General features: G+C 30.2%; 3 protein-coding genes across 4 annotated transcripts; 2 read left to right on the top strand and 1 right to left on the bottom strand.

Annotated features, from left to right (window-relative positions):
• Positions 1–1,093: 1,093 nt before the first annotated feature.
• Positions 1,094–3,677, top strand: LOC148299147 (uncharacterized). The gene is made up of 4 exons (XM_088276350.1): positions 1,094–1,192; positions 1,862–1,972; positions 2,281–2,383; positions 2,536–3,677. Exons 1-4 carry the CDS (start codon positions 1,094–1,096, stop codon positions 2,685–2,687), a joined length of 465 nt encoding a protein of 154 aa, XP_088132476.1. The 3' UTR covers positions 2,688–3,677.
• A 3,599-nt stretch (positions 3,678–7,276) lies between these two features.
• LOC148299148 (alpha-tocopherol transfer protein-like) lies at positions 7,277–18,365 on the bottom strand. Of its 2 annotated transcripts, none has more exons than XM_088276347.1 (7): positions 18,256–18,365; positions 14,996–15,210; positions 13,277–13,436; positions 11,245–11,506; positions 10,015–10,125; positions 8,757–8,859; positions 7,277–7,936 (listed from the first exon to the last, which is right to left on the bottom strand). In XM_088276347.1, exons 2-7 carry the CDS (start codon positions 15,138–15,140, stop codon positions 7,785–7,787), a joined length of 933 nt encoding a protein of 310 aa, XP_088132473.1. In that variant the 5' UTR covers positions 15,141–15,210; positions 18,256–18,365; the 3' UTR covers positions 7,277–7,784. The 2 variants fall into 2 exon arrangements, with proteins under 2 accessions (XP_088132473.1, XP_088132472.1); XM_088276346.1 differs by lacking the exon at positions 18,256–18,365 and adding an exon at positions 16,187–16,242.
• LOC148299149 (retinol-binding protein pinta-like) lies at positions 18,140–24,873 on the top strand. Its single transcript, XM_088276348.1, has 7 exons — positions 18,140–18,214; positions 20,578–20,760; positions 20,845–21,004; positions 21,955–22,216; positions 23,405–23,515; positions 23,602–23,707; positions 24,369–24,873. The coding sequence occupies exons 2-7, from the start codon at positions 20,622–20,624 to the stop codon at positions 24,518–24,520; spliced, it is 930 nt and encodes a 309-aa protein (XP_088132474.1). The 5' UTR covers positions 18,140–18,214; positions 20,578–20,621; the 3' UTR covers positions 24,521–24,873.
• The last annotated feature ends 105 nt before the right edge of the window (positions 24,874–24,978 follow it).

The following is a 24,978-nucleotide window of genomic DNA, read 5'->3' on the forward strand; positions in this document are numbered from 1 at the left end:
TATCATAATTTTTCTATCGTTTCTACAATGTGACCTGACGGTGCGCCAAATATGGGACAATCTTACTCACTACGTCTATGTTAGTAGTGGGTTAAGCTTATTTCTTGAATAATTTTGGCATATATTTTGTAGCTTATTTTATAAAACTTTATGAAATAAAACTAGAACTTTGTTTTTAACCACATCCATTATTGGTACTTTTCTCCATCTGGTTTCGGCAAAAACCTTGTTGTCTTCTAGAATATACACGTACATGTCTATCCCTGAAGATAACAAAGTTCTTTTTGAAACCGGTTCGAGAAAAATTCTAAAAATAAATGAGACTAAAAACCTAAATCTAGTATTATTTTATACAGGATTTAGATGAACTCATTTCGGTGTTAATTAACATAATAATGTATTTAAAATAACTTTAATCGTTTGTTAAGATAATTTTTAACCTAAATTATAAAATATATTAAAATCTCACTCGTTTTTAAAGTACAGGGATCTAAGGAAAATTACGGACAGCGCAACCGATACCATAGAGCGCCGCGCGCCGGCCGAATACTGATGGATATAATGACTTACTAAAACAACGCTACCTATTTATAACGACGTAAAGTGCAATTTTTGCTTTTATGTGCTTTTTAAGTAAAGTATATTACATATTGTAACATTTAATTAGACTGTCTATGTTACTTAATTACGAAATGACAGCTAGTAAAGCGCAAAAAAATGGCTTTTCCGAAAACTTTGAGCTCCGGTTGAGAGCCAAAAGTAGTATAGAATATTTTTTTGAATATTTTTCTCGTTATGTGCAATCCAAAATGCAACTTTTTAGACCGCTTTTACTGCTGAATTCGCAAAAAAACGTCATCGGCCCACCCTAGTGTACATTGAGTTAGTTACCGGTGCTGCGAGCTAACTTACACTGTTATTACATACTCATCAGTCGAGGTTTTTGCGATGAGAAGAGTTCACGGATAAGTAAGAATAAGAGATATCTTTATCTAAAAAGAAACTAGTTTGGATAAACGATACCGCAGATAAACGACAGCTACTACAACGCTGAGTCAGCGATTGACCAACTATTGATTTTGGTCGTTAGACCATGTCAGTACTGCTGTCGTGGGTGGCTGGGGAGCGAACTGACTTTAAAATAAACACGGGGAATATTGAGTTAGCACTGACGCGAGAGCGCTGTACTGATGTGAAATGTGACTCAATGTAAATCTGGCCTTACGCTTTTTTGTAAACTTTGTCATCTTTATTTAGTACATAAAATCTGGATTTTGAATTCAGAGGTTTTGGACACTCCCAAGTCGATTATATGGTTCCATTTTTCTTCTTATTTACATATTTTTCGCATGGTGCACAATGCATTGCTCTAAAAATGGTGGTTAGTCTTATACTTTAGTTATAAGACATAGGTTATATCATCATCAAAATGTATACCAATATTCTTCACTTAAATACCATTTCCTTTCCCAGATACTAGATTTTTTATTATTGTTTTTTTTTAATCTTCATATTCTAAAGTTGTCTTAAACTCTTAAGTGGACCAAAATTCAGAATTTATGGTACCAAATTTGGACATACTCGAAATATATGTATTAAAAAATATATATAGCAAAGGTGTTTCTGCCAGTGTGTCTTAGTATCCAAACAAAATAATAGTAAAATAAATATTGAATAAAAAATAAATTGAGAAATCGTTTACAAATATTAAAATACGTTTAGTTTCATCATTTTAGAGATAATGACCGCAATTTTAGAATAAGGATAAAAAAAGAATATTGGACTCTTGGGTGGAGAAAAACTCAAAACATCGTGAAAAAACTTATTTTATATTTGAAACACGTGTTTTTTTTTATTCTAGCAAGGAATTCCTCTCAGAGAGAAATGCGTCCATTACGTGAATGTGTCACCAGGTTTCGAGGCGATAATGAACATTTCTAAACCGTTCATGACCGAGAAACAAAAAGATAGAGTGAGTATTTAAATCACTGTTTATGTACTCATGTACACGGGCATAAACGAGAAGTTGTTTTGGTGGCACTGCATTTTATGTAATAAAGCAACGACCTTATAGGTTTTCCACTTTTACTATATTTGACCAGTGATCCGGTTTCGTCTTTACCGACATCATGAGACTGGTGAGAGGACACTAGAGAAAATGGAAGTATACAATAAGTCAGGGGTAGAAATCCATGTTATATTCACCAAACGAGTAGGTTTGTCTTAAAGATCCATTTGTTTCTTCAATTCATATATTCAGGAATGTTTTCATATTTTCAGCTTTGTTTCCATAGTAAAATGACGGATTTACATAAGTACGTACCAGAGTCCATCTTGCCGCCTGAGTACGGAGGAACCGGTCCAACAATCAATGAACTTATAGGTAAATTTGCGATAGAACTATCACTTCATAAATTCATGAACAAAATTCTTTAAAAGCTTTCGTAATGTAAAAAATATTCTGTTTAATTCAAAACATTTTAACATTTATATAAACTTATACCTATATTTCAAATTTCAAATGATTTTTTTTAGAATCCACCAAAAAGAATATCGAATCTTTCAAGGGTTGGTACGATGAAGAAATGAACTACAAATCAGATGAAAGTAAAAGACTTGGGAAGGCTGTCACTGCAGAATCTATGTTTGGTACAGACGGATCGTTTAGGCAATTAAATGTGGATTAGATTTTACAAACGTCATATATTTTCTTATCCATGAAAAATACTATAAAAATGGCTAGATTTTAATGATAACTAAAGAAAAGGCAGTGTGAGGAAATGTGAACCTAAGTAAAATGATAGAAAATAACTTAGGACATGATAACGTAGGGAAATTAATCACTGTGTGTTAATATTTTTATCAAAAAGTCTCATTATTGTTTGTAATCTGGGGCGTGATTCCCAATAAAACATTCTTGTATTATTGTCAGTTTAATGTTAAATTAGTTCAATAGAATTATAAATTCTTCATACGATTTATGATTCCATTAAATTTTTTTTCAGTCGCTTTGCAAGGGCAATTTTATACTGTGTCGAAAAAAACAATTTAAGGTCAAAAATTTGTTCAAAGCGTGTAGTAAACTAGAAACTTATCATTAAAATTAATAACAGGTGCCGTAGCGTAGTTGGGTAGATGCTCGACTGTGAAACTGGCGTCACTGGTTTGATTCCCGCCAATCACAAAATGGTTTTTAATAAAAAGTTATTTTAAATTAGCCCGGGTACATGAAATACATTTTTAATATTTATATCCCTTGCTTTTATTGTCTTAACTCCAGAGATGTCTCCAAAATACATAGATACTTTACAGATTATTCTTTGAAAAAAGGTATTTTCGACACTCTAATAATACTTTAATCATGCTCTCTCGCATGGTGAAATAGCTGGCATTAGAAATATATTTGGTAGAAACATATGAATCACGTTTTGTTTTAAACTTATAATAAAACACTACAAAATTCTACAAATTAAATTCGAATTACATAAATAATTTAACGTTATAAAACAAAACAATATTTCTGTCAAGTTCTTTCCCCTTTTTTTTAAAGTAGCCGGATTTCGTTTTTACAGAATTTTATAATAAAATGGTGACGGGAATCGGTTTAGGGTTTTCTTTCAAATTTATATTTTATCACTTTTGCCATTGGTACACTTTGTAATGCATTTAAATAAACTTTAATTGAAGTAAAAATTCGTTTGGATTTATTATATACCATGTCTTTATTTTATTTGTCACTATTCTCCAAAGAAATATGAGATAATAAACATGATTTATTATTAGATTGAAACCAATATTTTTAGCTTTTCCACTTTTTTATTTGACCAGCGACCGGGTTTCGTCGTTACCGTTTCGTCGTTACCGACATCATCAGACCAGTCTGATGATGTCGGTAACGACGAAACCCGGTCGCTGGTCAAATAAAAAAGTGGAAAAGCTAAAAATATTGGTTTCAATCTAATAATAAATTAAAAATGCAATTCCATCACGAAGTGTCAGTGGATAATATAAATCTAATAATAAACATGATTTGTACGTTCCTGCCTTAAGCTGGAATCCTGACGAATGACATTTTTAAAACAAAAGAATGCATTAAAAAGGGCATGAAATATGTTACTTATTTATTTTTTTACAAAAATGTTAATAAAATTAGTATATAACCACTCACCGAGATTTTTACGTCTACCGGTTTCGAGACGTACCCGTCTCTTCGTCAGTACAATCACTAACACAGCATGCAAACAATACTACCCTTCACCACCATAGCACCATTTACACACTCAAAACTACACAAATTGTCTAACACATGCGATTTTTGGTCGACCCGAAGACCAACATGCACTATAGTTTTCAATACAGACATGCGTTACGAGCCGAGGTTAAACGTATATTAGAATTAGACTAGGAATCGAATCTATTTATATACTTGTAGGATGAGAGGAGTGGGGGGGGGTTCGAATTGGATATTGACGAATCGTGTTTAATCGATGTCGAATCAAACAATGGACTATATGTAAAATTTATTTGGTTGTTAATTAGAGGAATATTATTTTTAAGTGCTTTCCTAATATAAAAAATCTCCATATTATTTAGTTTTAACCCTTTATTATTAGTGTTTAATATTTTTACTCCCGTGTCTTTTTTGAAGACGTGATTTGATTCTATGAGGTGATTGGCAAATTCGGAGAAGTTATTATTGTTTAGACATCGTATGTGTTCTTTTATTCTGGTATTAAAATTACGCGACGTTCTACCAATATATTTCGAAGGACAAGAATCGCAAGTTAATTGGTATATACCAGAATTGTCTAGGATATTATTTTTATCTTTATTATTTAAAAGGATTTTCCCAATATTATTATTAGTATAAAATGCCGGTCTTATATTTTTTGGTAAATATTTAGTTACTTTATTCGTTATATTATTTATAAACATTATTCTTCTCCATTTATTATTATTATTATCATTTATTATTTTGGGATATAAAAACTGTTTTAAGGTTCTTTGTTTAATTTTTTTATTTAAAAGAGAATTAATTAATTCTACATTATAACCATTATTTAACGCAATTTGTTTGATCGTATTAAGCTCGGTGTCAAAGTTAGATTTGGATAACGGGACATTCACTAAGCGATGTATCATCGAGTGGAAAGCGGAATGTTTGTGGGAAATTGGATGATTGGAACTATTATTAATGACCGTATCTGTATAAGTTGGCTTACGAAAAATATTAAAGTCTATAGTGTTATTTAGTACTGTTAAAACAGTACTAAATAACACTATAGACTTTAACAGTACTAAATAACACTATAGACTTTAATATTTTTCGTAAGCCAACTTATACAGATACGGTCATTAATAATAGTTCCAATCATCCAATTTCCCACAAACATTCCGCTTTCCACTCGATGATACATCGCTTAGTGAATGTCCCGTTATCCAAATCTAACTTTGACACCGAGCTTAATACGATCAAACAAATTGCGTTAAATAATGGTTATAATGTAGAATTAATTAATTCTCTTTTAAATAAAAAAATTAAACAAAGAACCTTAAAACAGTTTTTATATCCCAAAATAATAAATGATAATAATAATAATAAATGGAGAAGAATAATGTTTATAAATAATATAACGAATAAAGTAACTAAATATTTACCAAAAAATATAAGACCGGCATTTTATACTAATAATAATATTGGGAAAATCCTTTTAAATAATAAAGATAAAAATAATATCCTAGACAATTCTGGTATATACCAATTAACTTGCGATTCTTGTCCTTCGAAATATATTGGTAGAACGTCGCGTAATTTTAATACCAGAATAAAAGAACACATACGATGTCTAAACAATAATAACTTCTCCGAATTTGCCAATCACCTCATAGAATCAAATCACGTCTTCAAAAAAGACACGGGAGTAAAAATATTAAACACTAATAATAAAGGGTTAAAACTAAATAATATGGAGATTTTTTATATTAGGAAAGCACTTAAAAATAATATTCCTCTAATTAACAACCAAATAAATTTTACATATAGTCCATTGTTTGATTCGACATCGATTAAACACGATTCGTCAATATCCAATTCGAACCCCCCCCACTCCTCTCATCCTACAAGTATATAAATAGATTCGATTCCTAGTCTAATTCTAATATACGTTTAACCTCGGCTCGTAACGCATGTCTGTATTGAAAACTATAGTGCATGTTGGTCTTCGGGTCGACCAAAAATCGCATGTGTTAGACAATTTGTGTAGTTTTGAGTGTGTAAATGGTGCTATGGTGGTGAAGGGTAGTATTGTTTGCATGCTGTGTTAGTGATTGTCCTGACGAAGAGACGGGTACGTCTCGAAACCGGTAGACGTAAAAATCTCGGTGAGTGGTTATATACTAATTTTATTAACATTTTTGTAAAAAAATAAATAAGTAAAAATGACTAACCACAAAGTAAATGCTTTAAATATTAATAATATTGAGAATATGAAATATGTTATGTATAGAGTCGCTCAAAATTTCAGATTTCATAAAACAATTCAACCCGGCTGCGATTATATGATTTTATATTATGATTTTGAGAATGAGGAGTACTAGACAGATTATGGTGTCGAATGTAAGAATCGGTTTAAACCACTTTTTTATTTACTGTTCATTTTAAGGACAAAAATAACATTGTTTATGAATATTACAGTGGTAAATAAAACAAACTTTGTATAATAAGTGATTTTATTAAGAATTATTTGGTGTCTACTAGAGAATAAATAACTTAACAATAATCTATTCACCAAAAAAAATATTTGAAAACAATCCCTATCGTTTTTTTGTAAAGTAAAATATAAAACAATAAAAAAAGTAAAGAAGCCTTCCATAGTCCATGTAAAGAATTGATAGTGATTTTTTGGAGCGAACAAGGTGCTAACAATTATTTGCCGCCTTAAAACTATATTTAAAATATATTTTAGTAAATTTAAATGAAAAAGAAAAATAAAAAAGAAACTATAAAAACTTATTCTTTTTGAAAGAGATTGAATACAATCATTAGTAAAACATTTTGAGTGTGTCCAAATACTTGTTCACAAAATCTGGATTATCTCCAATTACAGGAGTTATTTTCATATTATTTTGAAGAATGATATGGAAGTCTGGGCATTTACGGGGCTGACGACCGTCATAGGCTGGTTTAAGTGATCACTTTACACACGTGTAACATTCACCAATTCTAATTCAAGAATTTGAGTAGTGTGATTGTCAATAATGGGTAGAATTGGTGAATGTTACACGTGTGTCAAGTGATCACTTAAACCAGCCTATGACGAACGTCAGCCCCGTAAATGCCCAGACTTCCATATTCTTCTTCGTCTTTGATGAGATGTCAAAAAATAATATCATTAGTAAAGTTTGCAAGGGTAAAGAGAAAACTTGTGTCGATTGTTCTTTTTATACATTACTTCAAATTGTACTAGGTATGTATACCATATACTTTGTTTGATACAAGTAAGGTTATACTTCTACAAAGCAAGGCTGTAAAAACGACTACATTATTTTTAAACGAAGTCCTTGTGGTGTTTTCAAATTGTAATATTTACGAGGTTTGAAAACGATCTACGACATCGTCTAATCAAAAGATTTCCATTCTCTAGGTCACTGTAGATTTAAACCTACGAAGTAGAGTGTCGTTGTGGTATAAAACAGAGTTGGGAAATATTAATTATTTTTACTATGGTCCAGTGTATGTCTTTAATTATATTTGACATATAAATAATCGTCCATTATAAAGGCGACTAATCTATATCCAGTTTTCTAAACGATCCCTCAGCTCCAAATAATGTTGCGGCTGTCTTTGGCTTTCCGGGTCTCTTGCTTTCATCTGATTTATAATTATTTTCTTCCTCAAAAAAATCCTTCATACTTTCAAGTTTTTTTTTCGTATCAGCTGAAAAAAAACAGATATTTTTTTCAGATATACGTACATATATTCTAATCATCTGCAATCGATCATATACTCGAGCGAATAAATTTGTTTGTTTTATTAATACATATTAATATGAATAATTAAATGCAAGAACCTGATGACAAGCTACACTAGGAGTTTTTTGAGACTTTATTGTATTTGTTTATGGATATATGTTATATTTATTTATTAAACATGAATATATATATATATATATATATATATATATATATATATATATATATATATATATATATATATATATATATATATATATATATATATATATATATATATATATATATATATATATATATATATATATATATATATATATATATATATATATATATATATATATATATATATATATATATATATATATATATATATATATATATATATATATATATATATATATATATATATATATATATATATATATATATATATATATATATATATATATATATATATATATATATATGTATATATATATATATTTTCGGTACATTATATAGTATGTCGAAGGGTAATATTTCAATGATGAGTGTAGTCACATTATTTCAATTACAATGGACTGTGATTTCAGACATAAGGATTTAAAGATGATAACTGAAAATATACCAAATGAATGGTCCTGTATTTGTGTGTTTTAGTGGATTCTCAATTTTTTAAACCATAATAAAATATGTGTGCTGCGTTAACCTTCGACTTGTAATATAATATGTTTTATTTGGTATTTCATTCCTTTTTCATGAAATATAAGTTTAACCGAAATTTCAATATTAACAAAACTTACCGATTACCTCCTGAAGGGTTATTTTTTCGCCACCATATTCAATAGGTAATATCGACTTAGGTATTACTTTATGTAAATCGCTATATTTTGGATGAATCCGTAACTAAAATAAGAAAAGAATACTTTAAAATATATTATAAAATAAATGACGTGCTCAGTTTAAACGAAAAACGGAATATTTTACCTTTCACAAAAAAAGAAAAGAATACTTTAAAATATATTATAAAATAAATGACGTGCTCAGTTTAAACGAAAAACGGAATATTTTACCTTTCACAAAAAAAGCAACGTGAGTGTTTAAGATAAGTTATAGTGTGGAGAAGAGGTTACTTTTTAACTTAAAATTTGCTTGGTAAAAACCACTATTTCCTTAATTCTATTGAGCGATTATGCTGAATGCATCGTAATAAGTATCTCAATTGATTTTAAGAAATAGTGGTATTTGCCATGTAAAATGTAATTTAAAAATGCACAGATATTACCACAAAGCGATTGACTAAATTAATTAATGGATATTTTTTTGTAGTTTTCACTTAGAGGTATTTCGTTTATGTCCAACAGTCATACTGATAATGAGAAGTATTGATTAAAATGAATTAAAATTCATCATTTATTTTTGAACATGTAAATTTAAATTACAAAAAAAGTAATCGCGATAAGATATAAACAAAATACGTTTGAAACACGCGTTTAAAAAAATTAATTAATCGCTTTGGTCGATGAGCGTATTTTTAAAGCACTCGTTATTTAAATTGATATCTCAAAATATATATTTATAGGGCATACGATCTGTCATAGGCTGATTTAAGTTATTACTTTTTATAAGTGTAACATTCATGTTCGTAGCTTATTCATGTTTTACTTTTTTGACATTTCAACATAGATGCAGAAGAATATGGAAGTCTGGGCATACGGGATATACGACCATCATAGGCTTGGTTAAGTGAACTTTACACGTGTGTGTTACATTCACCAATTCTACCCATGATTGACGACCTACTACTATTTTTTTTAAACATCTAGATATACTGATCAAACTCATTTACACAGAATGTGCAAGTTGACAATGGCCATCTATGGTGAGATGAAAAAAGCTTTTATTAAGCTGAGACTCTTTCTATTTGTATGTGCGGCACGAATCCTGGATTATATTCACGTACTTGTGAAACGTTTGAAAACATGAATTTAAAATTTCAAACATTGAATATCATGTTATAAAAATAGTTATACGATATAATAAAAACTTTAGAGTACTCACGCGAGCCAAGGATTTTTGGTTAATAAAAGGTTTTAAAAACGTAATAATTGCTTCTACTCCTGGAGGGCAGTTTACATAATTCCCTCCTCTATTTCTTAGTGGCACAGCTTCCTAAAAAAAACAAATTGTAGGTACTTGAGTGATAAGAAATGTTTTCTTTATATAAAATAATTTATTAATATGTATTATTCGTGAAAGTAATTCGCTAGTAAGATTGTATGAGATGTTATGATTTAGATGACATGATTTTTCAAATAATAATATTCTTCTTCTTCCTGGTGTAGGCCTTGTGTCCTGTTTGTATGAAGGGTTAGCCTCCTGCGATGTCGATTACCAGCTACCGATCCATTTCTTTGGTGGTCGGCCGTACAGTGCGATGTGAGGGAGTCTGGATGGTTCCATTCTCCTCACATGCGCATACCATTGTCTCCTTCGTTGCCTTCCCCACCTAACGACATTTTCGATCTCGAAGACTCTTGCCTGATATGCTTCTTAGAGTTTTCATTTCTGACACTCTATTCGCGTTTTTTGTGCCAACGGTGTCCGCTCTACTTTCGATTATCATGATGGTAATAATGCTGTTGGTATTTTTTTTGCAACTTTTATCTCAACAAAGATAAAGAAGAAAATGGAAGTCTGAGTATTTTATGAACCGTCATAGGCTGGTTAAGTGATCACTTTACACACGTGTAACATACACCATTGATTGAACGACACTAATAATTTTTTTGGAACTCTAGAGATTTAAGATTTTGAACAATTATACATTTATATTTTTATTTTTATACATTAAACCTACGTCCGCCTCTGTGGTGTAATGGTTAGCGTGTTTAGCTACCGTGCTGGAGGTTCCCGGTACGATTCCCAGCGGGGGCGGGGGTGAAAATAAATATTTTTGATTCACTCTAATATTTATTTAATATTATCTTGGACTGGTCTCTGAAGCGCAGGAGTGATCAGAACATTTTGAGTGTGTTCAAATACTAGTTCACAAATCTGGATTATCTCCAATTAGGAATGATCACGTTGCCTTCATGTAAGTAACAATCAAGATAATACCACGTCAATATGCAGTGCCCTATGCACCATTGGGTGCGGATGTACCATTGGGTACGTGATGTCATCCAGGATGGCCTATTTTAATAAATATGGCATCAAAGTAGGCATTCGGATAGATAGGAAGAGGTTGTTGGTAGAGAAGGCGATAAAATTATGTAAAAAGTCTCTTACCATATTATATGCTGTTAATTTCTTTGCGTTGGAAGCTGTCATATAAGGGATATATTCCGCTAAACGGTTTTCCATATCAATTATATTATACACACCACATATGAGAGCTTGGTCGTCTTCATGAAGTGTGTACTGTGTAATCATTTGGTGTACGATAAAAAAATCTTCTGGCAAGACGTCCCCCGACGCCAGCAGCCCTAATCTGGTAATTCTCACTTTAGGGTCGTCAGGCTTCTCAGTACTCGGAAGCATTAAGATAAAACTGAAACAATATTTTGTAAATTAAAATGTTATATTAATAATCTACATAGATTAAAGAAGAACTCTGGGTATTTAAAGGGCTTATTACCTGTCAAATGCTGGTTAAGTGATCACTTGATAATATATTATATTCTGGAGGAATCTTACATACATTTCACGAAGATTTCTACTCATAAATACTTACTGATTTCAACCATAAATGTAGTATGTAACATGTAGTCGATCTTTTCGATAAAAGCAGAAATACAGCTTTCGAAAATTTGAGTAATGCGGTCGTCAATCATAGGAAGAATGGTGAATGTTACACAGTGTATATAATTATCATTTAAACCTGCCAATACTGTATGTTTTTGAAACTCATACTTATATCATCAATCCCATAACACTTGCACGATAAAGTTTATATTACACATCTTTATTTGGATTGCTATAGCTTATATTTGTATTTATAAGCTTATACACATGAAGATTCCATATTCTTCTTTATTTATGTTGAGATGTCAAAAAATAAATATAACTTACTAAGTGAAGGAACCCAGAATTGTGATCAAGTATTTAGAAACAGTCAAAATATTGTAAATGTCTCGTATAACATCACTGCTATAGGCTTGGATAATTTATATATAGTCATTTTATAAATATGACGATATGTAAATTATCCAAAATTATTATGGTCCGAGGCTGAATTCTTTTGTTAATGTTTTATCGAAATGGGAATATAAAAGATTGTTATTACAAATACTGTGTAATATATCGCATCACTCAAATTTCAAAATGTTATATCGCTCACTCCTTTCAAGAACGTCATAAATAAAAAATCGTCAATTTTCAGTTGTGCATGTTTTCGGAATGCCCAGAAAATGTACTATATCCCTGCAAAAGCGGCATATTTTAAACTTAATATTTACCCGCTACAGGGCAGTAAGTGTTGTTTTTGCATTTTGAAGAAAATGTATCGTTTAATTTTTTTTTTGAAATATACTAAATATTTTTCAAATGGAGAAAAAACCTTCAGGTTTTACCTAAAATGGTCTGTTGCACAGCAAAAAGTTCAATAAGTGGGTTGATATTTATTTTTAATACATTGTGTTATATTTTTAAACATTAAAAACGTTCTCCTGAAAAATCAAGTTTTTTGATTTATGACGTTCTTGAAAGGAGTGAGCGATATATGAAAAAAAACATCTTCGTGCATGTTTAGATGAAAAAATAATTGTTTTCAATTCAAATTGTACTTGGTTAGTAGGTACTACTATTTGTTAAAATATATTTTAACCTGTATTTCAATTTGTGAAGATAAGTCTTATTTTAGAGATGTGTTTTTGAGACGTTGAAGGATGAAGTTTTTATCAGTTTATGAAACATGGAAACAAGATAAATTTAGTTTTAGTTTCACATACGGTGTTTGAAAATGATGCAAAATGCATGGAAATACGTGTACAATAGATTTAAAGTAATAGTGGTATTTTCCAAGTAAAATTTATATTAAAATAGATAGATATTACCACAAGGTGACTGCCGAATTAATTAAAAAAACGTAATTTCTTCCTGGTATGTGAGAAAATTTGAAAGAATCTCACGTGAAAAAACTAAGGATAAGTTAATTCATCTATAAACGTAACTTATGCCGTTTTTCTTGAAATAATCGGCTAATTGTAGGTGAAAAACCAATTAAATAGTTTTACACAAGTAATAATTTAATCACCTAATTTATAAAAGGTTTTCATTCAGTTTAAGTAAATTAGTTTTAGTAAAAAGGTTTGGTGCGTACCCTTTGTCCAAAATAGATTGCATACGTGGTGAAAATGGATTTATTTCTACAGATAATTCTGGAAGGGCAGCTTTCATAGTATAAAATGTTTCCAGTTTCATTTTTGCCTTTTCTAAACTAAATTTACATCCTCTGAGAAAAGAAGCAAGCCATTGATCACCTAAAACAAAATAAAAAACCAATGTTTTTAAGTATAACTAAAAATATAAAAATTTGCTTTGTTTTTTTCCAAACAAACAAAATCTTTAAACAAACAAAACATTTTGGTTTGGACAAGGGAAACGAATGAGTGAGGAAAGAACGGTAAAAAATTATAAGACAAATGTAGTTGAAAAAAGGAGTACAGGAGGTCCGAGGAAAACTTGGCATGATCAGGTATGTCAAATATTTGAAAGTGGTAAGGTCGATCGTCGAAATAATCTGTGGGTATTTATGAAAATATGCATTAATGTGGAAGAGGTGAATAATGTTTGGAAAGACAGTGGAGTAGTGAGGCGTTCTATTCTCTCTGCCTACCCCTGCAGTGAAGCAGCGTGATGGTAAGTTAATTAGTTTACAAATTTGGAAAACTATTATTATTACAAAGTTGGGTAGAATTAATTTATTTATAGATTTGACGTTTAATTTGTAGAACTCTATTTTAATGTATGTATTAAATGTTAAATCAAACACGGATTTTTTGAGTCTACTAAGTTGTATTTTATTGTTAAAAAAATACAGTTGTAAAAATCCATTTTGTGACAATTGTTTCCACTGGTTCCTTATATAGCTATACAATTCTAGGTAACTATTGTTGTCTCCCGTAAATTATTACTGCACATGTTGAAACCATAACCTAAGTACCTAGAATTGTATGGCTATACTGTATAAGGACCGTCAGTTCATTTAATCTTTACATTCGTTTGAAAATGCTATAAACAGGCGAAACAATTGTCATAAAATTGATTTTATTGAATTTTTTTTTAAACAATAAAATACAACTTAGTAGATTTAAGTTTTGTCCTGACATTTCTTGGTGGAACAGCATTTTATAGAATAAAATAACAACCATGTAATATTTTCCACATTCATTTTATTTGACCAGCAACCGGGTTTCGTCGGGTAACCATCATAACCAGTCTGATGATGTCGGTTACGACAAAACCCGGTTGCTGGTCAAATAAAATTCATGTGGAAAAAAATACATAAGTAGTTGTTATTTTATTCTAACTTAGTAGACTCAAAATAAGTGTTTTTCTTTAACATTCAATACATAAGAATTCTTGAATATTTTTCGCAGATACTTTGTGGCACATTTTATAAACATTATAAAATAAAAAAATGTTTTAACCACTTTTTATTGGTAAACTTTTTCCAACCGGTTTCGACAAGGAACTTGTCATCCTCAGGGTTAATGTACTTATTCTAAAACATGAAAATACTCATAGTGAGGTTATAATTAATTACCCTTCCCTTACGATACCAAAAACTTCCACACACTCCGTACACCATATGAAAATATGATTAAAAAAATCCTAAATGCTGCTTTTATAGATATTATTCGCATTGCACAGCAAATTAATTATAACCTAACTATGAGTATTTCAATGTTATAGAATTAGTACATAACCCTGAGGATGACAAGGTTCTTGTCGAAACCGGTTGGAAAAGGTCTACCAATAATAAGTGGTTAAAAAAGTTGTTTTATTTTATAAATTACAAAAGAATTCATTTACTCACTTGTTCTTATGTTGTTATTAAGATGTGGTTGCTTAGATACCCATTCCCTGATCATCGTCAGGTCCTCCTCCATACTCCTGGCTCCTTCTCCCAGTTGCTCCTTGGCTATCTTCGCCAGAGCTGGATGTAGATCCCTTATTTGCATTGTGAATGTTTATTTATTGCAAATTCACAATATGGCGCCTTCCGTCGCGATTATTCTGTCGTCCGCCTAGCTGAGAACAATTAGAAAAAAGGTAAATTTGGTCAGAAAAATTAAAAATCGTTTTTTAAAAAATAAATAATTAAGTATCATTTTTACTTTATATTATTATGATTATATAATATTGCATTTAAATATGTTTAGTAAAAAATAATAATGAACGTATGTCGTTCAAATGTAAAAAATATTGTTAACCGTAAAGCGCTCATGAGATGATTTTTCACAAAAACGTGGTCAAAATGCTGAATTTGAGCATCATTATGCTATTATTATTCCATGAGTTAAAAAGCAATTATTAAAATAAACCTAAGCTAGTGACGTTAACTAATGAGGTCACCTGTTGACAAATAAATTTAATTATATAATATAAAATATAAATGAAACAAGATTCTAGATACATTTATTGGTTTGAAACAAATTTTTTTAATGGGTTTGAAACCCCAGTTTTCTGATTCGATCAATTTTCTTAATTATTGTTGATTATATTTTATTCTACTACTACTACCATCACGCCATTTCTCCACAGGGGTAGGCAGAGAGGATGGAACACCACACTCTTCTGTCCTGACGTACACTCCTCGCTTCCTTCATATCCATACATCTAGTCATACATGCCCTCCGATTACGCAGACTTTTGACACCAGCAGATATTAGATTTTGATTGATCTGATTTTGCCAAGTCTTTTTTTGGCCGTCCTCACTCTGTCCTCCTATATATATATATATATATATATATATATATATATATATATATATATATATATATATATATATATATATATATATATATATATATATATATATTTATATACATATGTATATATTTATATATATATAAATATATATATATATATATATATATATATATATATATATATATATATATATATATATATATATATATATATATATATATATATATATATATAAAGCTGACAATATATATTTTTAATAACAATACCATTTATCATACTTAATCAATTACTCACAGATATTTTTAAAATCTTGCTTCTGCCTGGAAACCAAAAACAACACTACCTTATTTTAATATATACGTTTGGTCTGATAATATAAAATGTTTAGTGTAAACATTAAAAAAAAAAGTCATTATTTTATCAAATTCATCCTATACACAAGAAACTACTTGAAATTCTAAATGTTAAAATACAACCTTTGGACGCGTTAGCAATAAATATTAAGACAATTTTTTGAGGTAAAGTACGTCAATGAATTATTATTCAATATGATTATTTATTTCTCTGACGGTGACTGTGCATTTGCTGATGTCATAATAAATTATGAAAAAATATTGAATTCAGTTTTTTTTTATTATTATTATTATTTTTTTTTTTATTAAAATACATATTTAAATAATACAAAATAGTTGGTAATTATACAATACATTTCAAATATAACGTTTCTACCTCTCTAATAAAGTAGATAATTGTGTTTAGAGAGGGAGATTATTTCTTTTAAATATTTTTTTAACAAGCTCATCGAAAGGGTCGAGAGTTTCAAGTACTTGAGAGTGTACGTGACTAAAAATGGCAGCCTTCAAACAAATTGTAAGTGCGCTTAGGACTTGCAGGGTCCGCATTTAGCAGTATGAAGGCTGTCTGGAGATCTGATTTATACTTGGTGATGACCTAATGCCGCTTGTACAATGCCTGCATTACTCCTGTTCTTATACGGCTATGAAACATGGCACCTTACAAGGGCCCAGGGCAGCTATGATAATAGGTGTCTGCGGAGAATCTTAGGCGTGCGGTGGTTTGAGTTTGTATGGAATGAAGAGATAAGGCGTAGGACGCAGCAAATTTTGGTCACAACTGTCATCAAGAAAAGGCAAATAAGTTGGCTTGGCCATACTCCGCATGCCTCCTGAGAGCCTTAATCAAGCTTGCCTCTTTTACAAGGCATCAGGTTCACGCCGCTCAGGACAAACAATGTTGACTATTCGTAGACAGCTCTCGTCAGAACTGGGACACGGATCTGACTTGGGAGAATGCAAGGGAGCTGGCAGCCGACTGAAAAACCTGGAGACAGTTTGTGGACTCCACCTAAGGAGCGAATATGGTTTCATAATCTTTTAAATACCACTTCAAAGGGTAATGATTTAATAAAAAAAATGAAGCATTTACTCTTATGTTTGCAAGATACAGTATACCAGTGCCTCCCAGCCCACCGGTGGTACGCGAGCGGATAATTGGTGGTACGCAAAAAATAATCAGTAATGGCGGACATAAAAAGAAAAAAAAAATCAGACTAAAAAAATATCATTTAACCTGTTTTCTATTAATATCGGTAATTTTTGGGAAAAAATACCTGCCAATCAATTAACTAGTAATTTTTTAGTAATTTTTTTAAAATTCAAAGACTTAAAAAAAATATTTCTTTAAATGTCCTGGTATTGAATTTCGACAAGATATGAGCTTCGGCACATTTCATTAAAAAAAACATTGTGATATGTTAAAGTCAAATGTGTCGTTTTTTTTTTAGAAAAAAATAAAACCTTTGGTATGTTTTTAATCAAATAAAAAAAACTCAAAATATTACATTTTGAAATAAATTGAGTTTTGGGAAATAAACTCAATTTTGGGAAATAAAATATTTTTTTCCCTTTTTTAGTATATTATTGGTTCAAAAAGTACTTATCAGAAAAAGGATGAACATATAAAACAAGGAATTATGCATTTGCCCATATTGTACTTTTTATTGCTTTATACAAGAAGTGATATATAAGCCTGATATCAATATGGTCCGCGAAATCATTGCAGAGGTTTTACATTCGGTGTATAGGAATACATATTGAAGTCATTATTTTCGTATCATTTAATGCTAAGTATTAAATTATCGTCAATTTATCGGTAGGAGTGTCTTATTTGAGCGATGATTGATAAGGTCAGCAAGTCTGGAAATGGAATCATAGTAATTTAGTAACCAGACACCTCGGACTTGAGTCTTAACGTGATCATTTTGAAGAGCATATAGATATTTTATCCATAGCAGACTCAAAGGTAATATAATTTTTTATTTTACAATGTATAACTATACTCACCAGGGCATTGATTTCATTCGGTAAGAAACATATTAACTTCTTCGTAGATATCTTCACAAGTGTGTAAAGTGATATGCCTCCGTAGTATAATGGTTAGCGTGATTAGCTACGGAGGTCTCGGGTTTGATTCTAAGGGGGGGGGGTGGTGAAAATAAATTTTAGTGATTTTATACTCTAACATTTATTCAATATTACCCTGGACTTTGCTATCTTGTATGTAACGATCAAGATAACATAGCGTCAATAGGATGCAGTGCCATAAGCACCATTAGGTGCGGATAAGGGTTAGAAGAAGAAGAAGAAAGTGATCACTTAACTGGTCTATGACAGGTCATAATCCCTGTAAATACCCAGACATCACAAAATGATGCATATATGTATGTTTTCTATCTGATTAAAAGTAAAGTTAATTTTATCTTTGGTACACAGTTGTTGAGACAATGTTGACTTCCGTTTGAAAGCGATTGTTTGTCAAATAATTTTATTTTGTAAAATGTCTCTTTCATTATACATTTTTACAGTACCTACTTACCAATTAATACTTTTATTATTTGTTTAATTTATTCAGGGTTTTGATAAGGTTTCAAGTAATTCAATTTGTAAGCCTGCACCAATGTGCAGGTTTACAAATCGATCAACTTTTAAAATTTTAGTAAATATTTTTTGTTTTTTTCGGTTATTTTAGGTTGCTTGTAAAATTAATGTCAATTCAAAGTAAAATAAAGTGGATATTTCTTACAAAGCTAATAAACATATATTTTAAATTTAAATCATCGATTAAATCCCGTTCTCCTCGTATGCTAGACACGTATAATTTGCATTAATTTTCGACTACGTGTTTATATTATCCGTAGGCGTTTAGTACCCGTATGTCAAAGTTCAATAGTTAGATCAAATGAGCACAATTATTAACTAACTGATTTATATATATTTGAGAGAAAAATTTTTCGGAAATGACCAATTATTAGGCTAAAAATAAAACAATTAAAAAAAAAAATTGATGACATTTAGCTCACTCCTTTCAAGAACGTCATAAATCAAAAAACTTGATTTTTCTGGAGAACGTTTTAAAAGTTTAAAAATATAATACAATGTATTAAAAATAAATATCTAGCCACTTATTGAACTTTTTACTGCGCAACAGATCTTTTTAGCTAAAACTCGAAGGCTTTTTTGCCATTTGAAAAATATTTAGTTTATTTAAAAAAAAATTAAACAATACCTTTTCTTCAAAATGCAAAAACAACACTTTCTGCCCTGTAGCGGGTAAATATTAAGTTAAAAATATGCCTCTTTTGCTGGGATATAGCACATTTTCTGGGCATTCCTAAAACATGCACAAGTGAAAATTGACGATTTTTGATTTATGACGTTCTTGAAAGGAGTGAGGGATATGATTTCACAAGTTAAGGTGCCTTTTAACCGCGGATTTTGGAAGGAGGGGTTAAAATTGTTAAAAAAAAATCTAGTCTACATAAAAAACAAAGGTTAAAACATTTGTGAAATTAAACTAAAATTAGTTTCGTTAATCAAGCCTCATGAACGTAGGGGAACAACAAAACGAATTTAATTGAATGATAATGATTATCATTATCATATTGGATAATTTTTAAATCACCATTTTCGTTAAATGACCCCAAGGGCGCTTTCCTTAAAGAAGATTCTTGTGAATAATACCAAGTGATCACTCAAACCAGCCTATGACTTTCGTCAGCCCCGAAAATGCCCAGACTTCCATATTCTTCTTCATCTTTGATGAGATGTCAAAAAATAATATGAAAAATACTTCTATAATTGGAGATAATCCAGATTTGTGAACAAGTATTTGGACACATTCAAAATGTTGTTAACAAATAATAAATGTTTAGTCAAAAAATGGGTGTTTGTACATGCATTTAAAATACATTTACCGATTATGTACATAAAAGGATATAAAAGTATTTTTTTATTTTAGGTTTTATTTATTATTTATTTAATTAAACTGATTATCCAAAGTAATTTTTTTGATTTCTTATTTTTGATAATTTAATTATCATTCGCCATTTGTAATTATCTGTATTTGATTGATTATTGAAAACCTATTTTATCTTATCAAATAGAAAAAATAGGGATTTACATGAGTAAAAAAATCATTTTTATAATTTCTTAGATTAATTAATAAATGTACAGGAAAATCACTAATCTTATAGTTTTAACTAGACTTTGATGATATATTTTGGATTCTTTATTCTGGCGTATTTGTACAATTTATATTGTAGCCAACACATGCCAAAATCCAACTTTTTTTTTGTTTATGTACATATTATTTATGTTTTATTGTAGTAATTGTCAGTTTCTCTTGGATTTTCGAAATAAAGGGGTATAAGATGAACATCAGGCCACTGAGTCCAGAGCTGGCTAAATTGGCCAAGGAAGAATTGGGGGAGGATACTTCAAGGATACCAGCAGATCTGCAAGCCATCAAGGACTGGATTGCCAAACAAAAATTCATCAACGCGAGGACAGGTGGGAGACGATCTGTAATAAATATATTCTGGTTCCTTCACAATCGAAAAAAATAAATATTCTTTAAATGTTTTTGCACTTAAGATGATCAATGGCTGGTTGCTTTCCTCCGAGGATGTAAATATAGTTTAGAAAGGACGAAGGAGAAATTAGATAACTATTACACCATGAAGACGATGATCCCTGAAATTACTAAAGCGATGGATCCTACCGACCCCAAATTTCAAGAACTCGTCAGATTAGGGTAAGATACTTGTATGTGTACCATATTTTATAAAATATAGTTAAGTACTGGATTGTGGGAGGATAATGCATCCATAAAAGTCTGTTTGTTTTTTGTACATGCATAACTTTACGGTAAATTTTCTAATAAATCTCATGGTTACGGAAAACTAATGTTCGCTAATAGCAGAGACCTATTTGCAAGACACACATGACGTCAGTAGGGATTATAACTGTAATACTTTTGGCCAATATCCCTAACAACTGACTTGTACTGTGCATCAAATTTACATATAATGGCATAATTCTTATTAAGGACGTTTTTATATGAATTTATACTAAATATGACAGAAGGTTACAAAGCCAAGAGATTAATGACTTGTTACTATATTAATACACATTAGAAAAGAGTGATCGAATTATAAAATTCATTTAAATAATAACTTTTTTTTTCATCACAAACAAAATAAGATATTTCAATAAAGCGCTCACTGAGTTTTCCCGTGTCACATTGCACATTTTACAATATTCATTACTAAAATTCATAATGGAAATTAATTTTTTAACGCAATCAAATATGACATGGCCGAATGATACGATTTATTTCATTGCTACCTATGTACTTTCAATATCTATTTATAAATAGGTATTTAATTGAACTTTATATTTTTAAAATTACTTTATGGACAATCGAAGCAGGTTGCACAACTTCATTGTATTATAATCAAAGTTCTTTTGACTAAGAGAGGTATATTTTAGATTTCGTTTAATGTATTTCCGTATACGTATATATATCACAAGAAAAGATGGTGAAAAAGTCCAACAACTATAATATAAAGGCCAACCCTAACTAACACCGAAAAAAATATAATCTGAAAAAGATTAACGAATATCTAAGAAGTAAAAGTTACCCATTAACCACATCTGTAGTTACTATGGAAATAAAAATAAATAATGAATGTATTTTTACAGAGTTTATCTAGTTCTGCCAAAGCCCATTTCTCCAAGTGGGCCGAGAGTGATCCTCATCCGCCCAGGAAGTTATAACCCTGAAAAGATTTCTATGATTGAAAATATGCGACTCAACCTCATGATGGCGGATATGCTGGTTTTAGAAGACGATCACAGTACGACCGCAGGTCAAATTTATATCGTAGATACGAAAAACGTCGGGATGGGTCACTTTACACAGATGACTCCGTCTATCATAAAGAAAATGGTTATGACCGGGCAGGTAACAATCAATAATTGACTCCATATCCTTATTTTATCTTATCGATATAGTTTAATATAATAACACCTGCCAACAAAGCACACATATCACAATAAACATAGTAACTTTATAAATACGTATTCTATATACAAGATCCACAAAATCCAAAGAATACATAGAAACACATTAAACAAAATCTAACACATATCGCTCACTCCTTTCAAAAACGTCATCTTTCAAAAACGTCATATATCAAAAATCGTAAATTTTCAGTTGTGCATGTTTTCGGAATGCCCAGAAAATGTACTATATTCCAGCAAAAGCGGCATATTTTTAACTTAATATTTACCCGCTAAAGGGCAGAAAGTGTTGTTTTTGCATTTTGAAGAAAAGGTAATGTTACATAATTTTTTTTTGAATTTACTAAATATTTTTCAAATGGAGAAAAAATCTTCAGGTTTTACCTAAAAAGATCTGTTGCGCAGTAAAAAGTTCAATAAGTTACTTGATATTTATTTTTAATACATTTTGTTCTATTTTTGAACTTTAAAAACGATCTCCTGAAAAATTAAGTTTTTTTGATATATGACGTTGTTGAAAGGAGTGAGCGATATGTGTTTGTCTAACTCTTTTCATAAAAAGAACTTTAATTATTACTCAATGTTAAACAACAAACTTACACTATTTGTAAAGGATTCAGTATCCTTGGTATAAGAAAGCCTAATAAGGGTAAATTATTGTTAATTATTATTTGTAATTATGTGTTTGATGAAAAATAAATTAATAAATGTTTCGATTTATTTTGTACACTTTCTCTTCTACGATAGAAATTATCATTTTGATTCAATGGACAGAACTTTTGGAGTTGTCGCTAAATTATCAATGAATTTTTAATATAAAAGTGAAACACTCGTATTAGATCATTTTTGAGTTTATCAATGTAAACACGACTAGTTTTGAGAACTACAGATGATCTCATCAACAGGTGATGTTACAAACTGTTTGTTTTTTAACGTGTTTATGAGAACATCTGATGTTGTCGAAACTACCCATGTTTACATATAAATAATAAATAAACTCAAAGTGGTCTGATACCTACGTTTTTATACAAATTTATACAAATATTATTATTCGTATTAACGTTGTGTCTATAATTGTTTCGTCGCTTAAATAAATATTTAATCATGTAAAACATTGTATTTTTTACAGGAAGCTTTGCCCATAAGGCAAAAGGGAACTCATCATATAAACACACCTCCAGGGATCGAAACTATATTTGCGATAATAAAATCCTTTATGAATGAAAAAAATAAACAAAGGGTACTCGTATTTTTATTAGAAAGTTACTTCATATATGTTTATATTCAGCCTTTTTTGAAAAATTATTTGTAATGTAATTTTTATAGATACACGTGCATAACGAGGACATGGAATCTCTGTACAAATTTGTCCCTAAGGAAATATTACCACAAGAATATGGAGGAAACGGTGGAAAGATTCCTGATATTATTGGTAAACTGAAATCATTAAGTATTAAATGCACACGCCAATGTGATATATGGACATACAGTTTTAAAATGTCGAATAACATTATTCTGTGGGCAATCTCCCATACCGGAAGTTGACTATCGCCGGAACTAGACTCAAGAGACTGGGGCCTGAAGGGAATGTGATGATGTTTTTCATGATTCAGTTTTGGGTCCGGAGATAGGAATCTTTGTTGTTTTGCATAGTTATATGCTTCCTAAATACTAACTTACCATCACGTCGCTTTGCTGCGGGGGTAAACAGAGAGGATAGAACGCCAGACCACTTTGTCTTTTTTCTTCCCTTTTCTACATTCATGATGTCCTCATACGAACCCGTCAATTAATTAATACGCCATCTGAGCTGTTGACTTCCCAAGTTTTTCTCGGATTTCTTTTGCTTCTTTTTCTAACCAATTCGCCTCGAACATTGGTTTCATCGTTCTTTCATATTTCAATATTTCCACATGTCCAAATAATTCTTATTTTTATCTGTAATACATAAACATTTCATGCAAAACATGGATTTGCATTCCTTATTTCACGGTTTGAACATATATTTTAAAATAAATATTAACTTTATAAAAAAAATGAATATAAGTAATTTATTGTTATTTTTTCATTGGTTATTTTAATTTTATCGGCAGAATACTGGAAAAAGCAGCTGGAGAGTCACAAGGATTTCTTCATGGAAAACAATCAGTTCAAGACAGACGAAAGCAAGAGACCAGGAAAACCGAAAACCGCTGAGAGTATTTTCGGAATTGAAGGATCTTTTAGACAGCTGACTGTAGACTAATGGGCTTATACTCGAATATGTTGGTAGTATAATTTTGTGACGACATGCTCGAACGTTTACAGGTATGAGCATACATGAGATTGTGCAGGAGATATTCGGCTCAAATGAAACGAGTTTAGTACAAAAAAATACAATAAAAATACGAAGTTACATTTTATTAAAAAAAATAGTGTAAACTGCAATATTGTCAATTTAGCAGAGTTGGTATCAAGTTTTTTTCGAACATATTCGAGTATATTCGAAGGTTTAACGATACATGTAGTATTTTAATATATAATGTATTACTATGTATGTAGGTAAACTAAATTTTATTTTGTACAATTTTATTGCTTGAATAAATACTCAAATAAAAATCGCTTTCATTTTCATTTTGACAAAAGAGCTTGGAATTGTTTAGACTTCATCAATAAAAAACTTCTAGAACTCTTAAGAATTCAATATCTAGTATTCTAAAATAT

Source organism: Brachycentrus maculatus, unplaced genomic scaffold, assembly GCF_059751285.1.
Source record: "Brachycentrus maculatus isolate JH-2025_06_01 unplaced genomic scaffold, ASM5975128v1 h1tg001305l, whole genome shotgun sequence".
NCBI classification, from domain to species: domain Eukaryota; kingdom Metazoa; phylum Arthropoda; class Insecta; order Trichoptera; family Brachycentridae; genus Brachycentrus; species Brachycentrus maculatus.